Source organism: Nannospalax galili, unplaced genomic scaffold, assembly GCF_000622305.1.
Source record: "Nannospalax galili isolate Female #2095 unplaced genomic scaffold, S.galili_v1.0 scaffold619, whole genome shotgun sequence".
NCBI lineage: Eukaryota > Metazoa > Chordata > Mammalia > Rodentia > Spalacidae > Nannospalax > Nannospalax galili.
This window is the reverse complement of record NW_008344186.1, coordinates 1,461,815-1,471,081: the sequence shown is the minus strand read 5'-3', so window position 1 is coordinate 1,471,081 and position 9,267 is coordinate 1,461,815. Positions and strand designations below refer to the sequence as shown.

The window sequence follows — 9,267 nt, the reverse complement described above, 5'->3', positions numbered from 1 at the left end:
TAGGTACTTTGCAGGGGATCCCACCCAAATAAGGCAAACGGGAGTAGCTATTCAATTTCTCTGCTTTGTTATTTAGTCTTTTTTTTTTTTCCTTTCGGAGCTGAGGACCGAACCCAGGGCCTTGCGCTTGCTAGGCAAGCGCTCTCTACCAGTGAGCTAAATCCCCAACCTCAGTTCTATAGTTTTAACAACAAAATGTCTTTTTTTTTTTCTTCTTTTTTCTTTTTTTGGTCTTTTTGAGACAGGGTCTCCCTGTAGCCCAAGCTGGCCTAGAACTCACTATGTAGACCAGGCTGGCCTGGAACTCACAGAGATTTGCCTGCCTCTGCCTCCTGAGTGCTGGAACTAAAGGCATGCACCACCACGCCTGGCATTCTTTTTCTTTTTTTAAAAGGCAGTCTCACTGTGTAACCCTGACTGGTCTGGAACTCTATGTAGGCCAGGTTGGCCTCAAATTTACAGAGATCTACTTGGCTCTGCCTCTCAGGTGCTGAGATTTAAGGCATGAGGTACTATGCCCAAGTGCAAGGTGTTTTCTTGATACTGTTCTTGTGCCATGATCTCTTTCCTTAATACTTTGCTGTAGGGTCAGTGATTTCTAGGTGACTTATAAACATTGGGAAAAGCTAAGAAGGTTCCAGGAGAGCATAGACTCTCTTCTCTGAAATAGATCAGCTAGATTAGCTCTTAACAGGAGATTCTTTGGGTTTGAAAGTCATTTTTAGCCCTACCATAATCAGTGTGAATGCATGTCCCATTTAAGGATGGAAGTTATGTTACTTGGGTTTGTCCTTAAATTAATGAGTTTAAGGAAATGTTAAGTGATTATCTGTTCTTTTCATATTCTTTTTTTCCCCATTTGTATATTGTTTTCTCAGAGGCGCTGAGTGAAGATGGTCAGATATGTGTATATTTTTTCAAAAGCCATTTAAAAAAATACGATATTCCTTTGTCATGGCAACAAGCCAGAGTGCAGACACAGAGGGAACTGCAGCAGAGTCAAGGACGGTGAGGTCCATGTTCAGTGTGTGTTTCTGTTGCTGTCCTATACTACTGTACCATATCTGGTACACTGATGCAGCCTGTGGTGAGCCAGTTCTGTTAACCCTGCAAAGCACAAGTCATTCCCACGGCATAAAAACTGTTTTAGAACAGAGTTACAGGCATCTCCTTCCATTTATCAGATGGATTCAGGTCATACCATACCCAGTTTAGAGAAGCAACACAAGCTGGTATCTCATTTCATACACATAGCTTAAAGATACAAAATGATATCTTAGCATACATGGTCTTGCAACACCTAAAGAATTCTCAAGTAGTCTTTCTCTTCAGGATAAACAACATCAGCAGCACAAATCTATTAATGCAGTTTCTTGTTATAGTAGAAAAGCAGGGTTCATTTCAGTAGGTGGTAGAATGCATTTCTTGAAATTTAGGATCGGGGGATGGCTCAGTGGGTAAAGGCACTTGCCATGCAAGCTTGGTGACATGAGTTCGATCCTTGTAACTATAAAGTGGAAGGAGAGAACCAGCTCCACAAAATTGTTCTCTGACCTCCACATGTACTCCATGTGGAGCCTCCCTTCTCCCCCAACATCATGCACACACACAATCAATAATAAAGTTTTAAAAATTTATACTCATTTATGACAATACTTAATGCCACTTTTTTTTTTTTTTGTCTTTTTGAAACAGGGTTTCCCTGTAGCCCCAGCTGGCCTGGAGCTCACTATGTAGACCAGGCTGGCCTTGAACTCACAGAGATCCACCTGCCTCTGCCTTCCAAGTGCTGGAACTAAAGGTGTGCACCACCACACCTGGCTTTAATGCTACTCTTGAGTTTAAAAAGTTCCTTTAACTTTTTAAGGCTACTGTCCTAGTTTCATTTCGGTTACTCTGATAAAGTACTTGGACAAAAAGCAACTTAGGGGAGAAGGGGTTTATTTTAGCTCACAATTCCAGGTTACAGTCCACCATTGTGGGAAAGTCAAAGCAGGAACTTGAAAGTAATCACATCTACAGTCAAGAACAAAGAGAACATGGGATGCATGTATACTTAACGCTCAGTACCCTCTCTACACTTACACACCAGAATCTTGCTTAGAGAGTGGTGCTGCCCACAGTGGGCTGAGTCTTCCCATATCAATTAATATAATTAAGACTATTCCTCACAGACATATCCACAGACCAACCTGATCTAAAAAATCCCTCATTGAGACTTGATTTCCAGGTAATTCTACATTGTGTCAAGTTGAGATTTAAAACTAACCATCACAGCTAAGTACCATAAATCTACTAAAAAACAAACCAAAAAAGAGCCATGTTTCTCGGTGTAAAACGTTAGAGACACAAAAGCCAGAACCAGCCTGTACTGTCCATGTTGTCACTAATGATGCCTGATATCTTTAAAGTCCAATGTCATAGGATAGACAGGAGTAAATACCAAGAGGAAAACTATCATCTCCAGATAGTACATCTGTCAGCTCACAATAATAATAGTGTCCAGTCTTTATGGTAGAGAGTTCAGCAAGGTAACCAAATAGTGACTTAGTACCTACCAAAAAATTTTCAGCCTAGGCATGGTGGCATATGCCTTTAATTGCACTCAGGAGACAAAGGCAGACAGATCTCCGTGAGTTCAAAGCTGACTTGGTCTACTTAGAGAGTTCCAAGCCAGCCAGGACTACATAATGAGACCCTTTCTCAAAAAAATCAGGCTAGAGAGATGGCTCAGTGGTTAAGAACACTGGCTGTTCTTACAGAAGACCCAGCAGCCACATGGCAGCTAACAACTGTCCTTAACTCTACTTCCAGGGGATCCTATGGCCTCTTCTGTCCCCCGTGGACATTGTACAACACAGGTGCACTTACATGCAGGCAATACCTACATACACATAAAATAAAAATAATAAATAAAAATTTTTTTTTAAAATCTCACAACATAACAAGCCCATAAACCCATAACATGGTATGAACTAGCAGAAGCCTGCCAAGGAAATGTTAGGATCCTGAATGTACAAAGGAAAGTAAATGAGGTGGAGCTCAGCTTTATCAGTAGAAAGACTTGGTGTGATAAAGGTGTTAGTTCTCAAGCCATAGAAAGTCACGACATTTTTAATGAAAAATCCAGTAAGTTTCCCCTTGTATTGACAAATTGATTCAAAATTCATCAGGATAAGAAAATGTGGAATAATGACCAAAAAAGAAAATGTCTTTAATATCAAGGAATATCTGCTTGGCCTGATAACACAACTACAGTAAAACAGCAATACCTAAAACCATATGTTGATTGATGCTGGAGCAGATGAACAGATCAGAATAGAAAGCCCAGAAACAGAACTACATACATGAATGCCATGCTACCTTAGTGAAATTAGCTGAGAAAGGACAGACAGTGTATTTGTTTAGGAAAAGATAGGTTGCATTATCTCTCCCCCACCATTTTCAATCACTGCTTTCAGGTGGATTCTAGAACTAAATGTAAAGAATAAGAAAATTGACAATAGTTGGGGGAATACAGAAGATCTGCTTGTAACTCTGGTATTAACAGGCTGGAGAGATGGCTCAGCAGTTAACAGTTGCTGCTCCTGCAGAGGACCTTGATTTGGTTCCCTGCACCCACTCACAACTGCCTGTCCTCCAGTTCCAAAGAATCTGATGCCCTCTTCTGGCTTACATGGTCTGCATTCTTGTGGTGCACATAAACTCACACAGGCAAACACATAGACATATAAATAAATGAATAAACAATTTTTTAAAAAGAGAAAACCTTAATATAAGAAGCAAGACCTAAATTGATGAAGCTGAGAGCCCAGTTATCCCTAGACAGTGGGCACTTTTGAAAGCAAATGTGTCTCTGAAGGCTGTTGTGTTTGAGAGTCCCTACTTAGTTTATAGTAGGAAAGCTGCCATATTCCCTGACTTGAGGGAAGCCCAGAGGCAGGCACAGGGTTGACATGAGCATGAGTCACCCCAATAGGGTACAAGAGTCTTCAGGCTTTTGTTCATAAGGTGAACACATGCCCAGCTGTGTCTGTGTGTTTTGTATGATGCTGTAGTTATCTTTTCTCTTTCCTGACCATAGCACTTCAAAACTTGTACTTAACAGTTTGGGGAGAAAATCTCTTCATCCTTCTGCAAGCAGTTTTCCTGCTCCATTGCTTCATGTGCACCATAAAGGGAAGAAAAATGCAGAGCATGGCCGAGAGAGAGGTCTCAGTGCAGAGGATCTGATTCGAGGAGCTTCTGCAGAAGAGCTCTTGGTGCAGTGTCTGTCCAGCAGTCTGCTGGTGGAGAAAGAAGAGAACAAAAGGTGAAGTCTGTTCCTTCCTATGCATAAGTGCCATTTACTCCACTTCTGCAGGATAGGGAGATTGGCTGCTGCTCAGCCAAGTCAAGACAGCCTGAGGTAGGGAGGTACAGACGGCCTGCCAAGGGTTGTAGTAATGAGACTGTATTTAAAAAAAGAAAGCAAAGCTGGGTATGGTGGTGCATACCTTGGGAGGCAGAGGCAGGAGGATATCTGTGAGTTCAAGGCCAGCCTGGTCTACATAGCAAGTTCCAGGCCATCTGGAGACCCTGTCTCAAAAAAACAGACCAAAAAAAAGTCATTCACTTCACTTCCTCTAAACATTTTTTAACTTAATTACTATTCTGTGTGTGTACATGCACATATGTATGTGAATGTGGATACACACATGAAGGTCAGAGGACGACTTTGTGGAGTCAGTTCTCTCATCTTGCATGGGTTCTCAGGACTGAACTCAGATTATCAAGCTTATATGACATAACCCATCTCCCTGGCCCTAGTTCTATGTATACCTGAAAAATTTTAAAGCCTAAGTTATGATAAAAAGTGTAGTATCTTCTCTTTAACTTATAAACCAAATTTATATTTCATAAGAAAAGTGGCATCAATCCCCACTACTTCCATATGTTTCTTAACATTACTTAGAATTCCTGCTTTTGGTTTATCTTCATTGGACTTATTTTGGTTTTATAGCTCCGTAATTTTTATTTCTTGATGAATCATCCAAATATATGGATTTCAGCTTATAGCTTAAAATTAACTCAAAATAATATTTCACTGCCACCTAAGACATTCTAGCACTAACTCCATACACTGTTCTTCTCAAGAAAAACAATCTGAAGTTGGGCACAGTGATACCTGTAGTCCCATCTACTAAGAAGTATGAGGAGGGAGAATCGCTTAGGCTTAGGTCCAGAAATCTGAGGCCATTCTGGACAAAACAATGATGTACCCCCACCTTACACATACAGACTGGAGGTATAGTTGAGAAGTAGGCTCAGTGTTTAATCCCTAGCACTGTCAAAAAAGCAACCTCATAAAAATTAATTAAAAAGGCATAGTAAATCTTTTAGAAATCATGAATTCAGTCTTCCAATATATTTATCAAGTACCCATCAAATGTGAGGCACCATTATAAGAACCAAGGATACAGCAGTGAAACAAAACAGACAAGATTCCCATCCAGTAGTTGAGGAAAGATGAGGGACATGTAACAAGAAGTGAATGACTTTTTGCTGTTAACTTTTTACTTCTCAGTTCTCAAATGTTTCCAAATTTTTGATTATACACTGTTTCAGGTTTGAAGATCAGCTTCAACAGTGGTTATCTGAAGACTCACAAACATTCACAGAGTCAACTTACCTTCCTCTCTACCTTCCTCAGACACTAGTATCTTTTCCTGATACTATCAAAACTCAGACTATTGTGAAAACATCTACAACAGCTAGCCCTCAGGTGAGAACATAGTATACTTGCATTTATAGAATTAAAGACTGAGAGAATGGGACTGAGAAACAAATGTCTACATTCATCCTATAAAGATGTTGCTAAAAGCCTGGAGTAGTGGCACACGTTTTTAATCCCAGCACTTGGGAGGCAGGGGTAGGTAGATCTCTGAGAGTTCAAGACTAGCCTCGTCTACATAGTGAGTTCTAGGCCACCAGGGGCTTCAGGGAGACCCTATCTCAAAAGACCAAAAAAAAAAAAAAAAAAAAAAAAAAAAAAAGATGTTGCTAAAATTCCTTGTGGGAGATTTGAACAATGTCCAGCCCCCTCCTCCCTTGGTCCCTACAGCAATTGAAGGTATAATTTTGCCAAACTGCAGTTCAGAAAATCAGCGAGTTTATTCGGGCTTACAGAGCAGTGAGTGTGTGTGGGTGCTCCTTCCAAGGCTGCACTAGAAAGTCTTCATCCAGGCTGCATCGTGACTTCCCAGCAGCTGTACAAAATGGCAAGAGAGTCTCCCTGAGGGCTTTCTCAGCTTAGGTACCTTAGTTCCCCCCTCTTGTGCAGTTAGGGCCAACTGGTTGGTTAGGAGACATGACTTGACTCTCCCTGACCCTGTTTTCTTGTAGAGGGTCAACAGTCAGGTTTTGTGATGATCCTAAGCGGGTACAACCAAGCTTGGGAAGAAGGCATCTGTCCATAGCTTGACAGTCAAGAGGACAGTCCTATGCCATAAATGGTCATAAGTAACACATGACTTGCTGAAATTGGACATTTTAAAATACTTTTACTTTATGTCTATGAGTGTATTGCCTACATGTATGTAAGTGCACCCATGTCGTGCAGTGCCCTCGGAGGTCAGAAGGAGGCATCAGATCCCCTGGAACTGGAGCTACAGAGGGTTATTAACCACCATGTGGGTGCTGGGAACTGCAGTCAGTGCTCTTAACCACCAAGCCATCTCCCCAGCCCTGAAATTGGGCGTTTTAAAATGTCAGTGTTACTAAGACCCAACTACTTCTGAGTTTCTGCCTGTGAAATAAATGGAAAACAGAATTAAACATGGCTAAGAACTAAATAAGGGGCTAGGGGTATAGTTCAGTTACTGAGTGCTTGCCTAACACATGCAAAGCCTTGGATTCAGTCCCTAGTACAACATAAACTAGGCATAGTGGTGCATGCCTATAATCCCAGCACTAGAGAGGTAGATGCAGAAGTCCAAAGCCTCACCCCAGAATAGTTGCTTTTCAAAGCTAGATCTTAATAGCTTCACCGCCTCTCCATCTTTTCCTCAGTGGCTAAAGAAGCAGAAACAGTTTAACTGAAATACATGTGAGACAGATGAATCGTGTGTTTCTGGAGTAGTTTTAGGAAGCCTTTCAATAGGGAAGAAAGGTAAATTAGGACAACATACTTTACTTTTTTTCCCCCCTTTTTTCCTTTTCCAAGAGCTTTTTGAGACAAGGTCTCCCTTCTCTAGTCCTGCTGGCTTGGAACTCATTATGTAGACCAGGTTGGCCTTGAACTCAGAGATCGGCCTGCCTCTGCCTCCCACACCACACCTGGCCACTTTTCCATTTTTAAGTTTGGTCATTACCTTAAAAATATACCTATCAGCTGGGCATGGTGGTGCAGGCCTTTAAACCTAGCACTTGGGAGGCAGAGGTAAACGGAGCTCTGTGTATTTAAGGCCAGCCTGGTCTACACAGCGAGTTCCAGGCCAACTGGAGCCACAGGGAGACCCTGTCTCAAGACCGAAAAATAAAATAAAAAAAATATCATACTTTACTGCCAGGGGAGATATGATCATGAAGGCGGGTTTTCCAGGGCAAGGCTTCTCCATTGCACTCCAGATGTGCTGACCCCTGTGATTTCATCTCAAATGTGGGACATTTAACTGCATAATTTGTGGTAGTGAGTTACTGTGTTCACACTTTCCCCTGGGGGGAAAATTCATATTTTTGGACTTACTGCTGTGCATGGTGGCATACACCTGCAATCACAGCACTTTGGAGATAAAAACAGAATGATCAGAAATTCCAGACCAGCCTCTGCTACATAGCAAGTTTGAGGCTAGCCTGGGCTAACGTATTTGGGCGGCGGCGAGTACAGCAGGAAGAAAACACCCAGGAGGCTGTGTCAGTGGACAGCTCGTTTATTGTGGCAGAAGCAAAGGTTTATATAGGAAAGTTTTGTGGGCAAAGAGGTGGGGTTGGTTTCCTGGGCAGGCAGGTAGGGGGAGGGAGGGGGCTTCTAAGGCTATGTGGCCTTTGTCCTGTCCTCTGGTCACATGATCTACAAGAGATCTGGTTAGGATTCACGGATTAGAGACTTAATAGTTTTGCTTGGGGGTTGTTGGGTAAGAGACAGCATATCTAGAATGGAGTGGGCCAGTTTCCTGCCATCCTCACTGGGAGGTCTCCAGGCTGGCAGCCATGCTCTACATTCCAGGCACTCCTGATTTATCCCAACAAACTGTCTCAAACACTCCTTTCTTCCCCCAAGAAAAATGTTCATGCCCTTTGACTAATTCCCTCCCAAAGAAATTTCCAGGTAGTCAGAATTTAATGTACAAAAGTTTTCACTTGCTGGGGATGGTGGCACATGCCTTTAATCCCAGCAATTGGAGAGGCAGAGGCAGGTGGATCAAAAAAGGTTTTCACTATAGAAATGATTGTATATCTAGAGATGGGAGCCTGATAAAGCAATTTCAGTCCATAAGATACTGGCTGTATATAGGTACTAGATGAAGCTGGAATGATGTAGGATGAAAGCTAAGGAAAAGTTCTGGAGTCTTGACAGGCTCCAGATGATGTACACATGAACCAGGTAACAGTGCCTTGACAAAGAATAGGTCTTGGTTTATTTATATTCCCAAACTACTTTTGGTTTCTTTTTTACTGAAATAGAATGCAAAGACAGGAAAACAATTGCAGCTCTCAAAGGCATCAGACGTGTCTCTAACTGAAAGACTGGAGCACCTAGAAAGACTGATCCGGAGCTCAAGGGAAGAAGAAGTTGCCTCTGAACTCCATCTTTCTGCACTGCTGGACATGGTGGACATTTGAGTAGCCTGACATAAGAAGTGTTTTTCTCTTCAGAATGAGTTCTGATTTTATTCAAATTATGTTGTTCTCAGATGCTTGATGCATGTTGGAAATGTGATTATTAATTATGTAAATAACCCAGCAGCCTCACAGCTCCGAACTCGCAGTGAGCAGCGAGCAGAGCCGGTCCTCCTGGTCCACCCTTTGAGGGATCATCGTGGTTGGATCGCTCGAGGGTTAGAGCCCGACTGCTGAAGCAGCACCTGAGAAGTTTGGGCCCTGAAGTTTTTGTTCCAGAAACTTATATAGACAAGAAAGATGTTGTACAAGGCACCCAAAAGCAGACAAAATGGGAGATTGCTAGTGTGATCCAAAGGAAAATTCAGTGATTGAATCAAATAAAGCAGTGGCACAGTAAAAAAGAAAAAAAAAATATGCAAATAAACCATTTGAATCATACCGAGA

General features: G+C 41.9%; 1 protein-coding gene and 1 non-coding gene across 2 annotated transcripts in view; both read left to right on the top strand.

Annotated features, from left to right (window-relative positions):
* Mcm3ap (minichromosome maintenance complex component 3 associated protein) overlaps nucleotides 1-9,267 on the top strand; it is a 62,467-nt gene extending 53,200 nt beyond the window's left edge. Inside the window, exons 26-29 of the mRNA XM_008840466.3 lie at nucleotides 879-1,008; nucleotides 4,109-4,312; nucleotides 5,608-5,764; nucleotides 8,665-9,267. Coding sequence (XP_008838688.1) covers nucleotides 879-1,008; nucleotides 4,109-4,312; nucleotides 5,608-5,764; nucleotides 8,665-8,823 — 650 coding nt within the window. The 3' untranslated portion in view covers nucleotides 8,824-9,267. The remainder of the gene's footprint in view (nucleotides 1-878; nucleotides 1,009-4,108; nucleotides 4,313-5,607; nucleotides 5,765-8,664) is intronic.
* LOC115071599 lies at nucleotides 7,536-7,698 on the top strand. Its single transcript, XR_003850702.1, has one exon. It is a non-coding gene; the product is annotated as a U1 spliceosomal RNA (small nuclear RNA).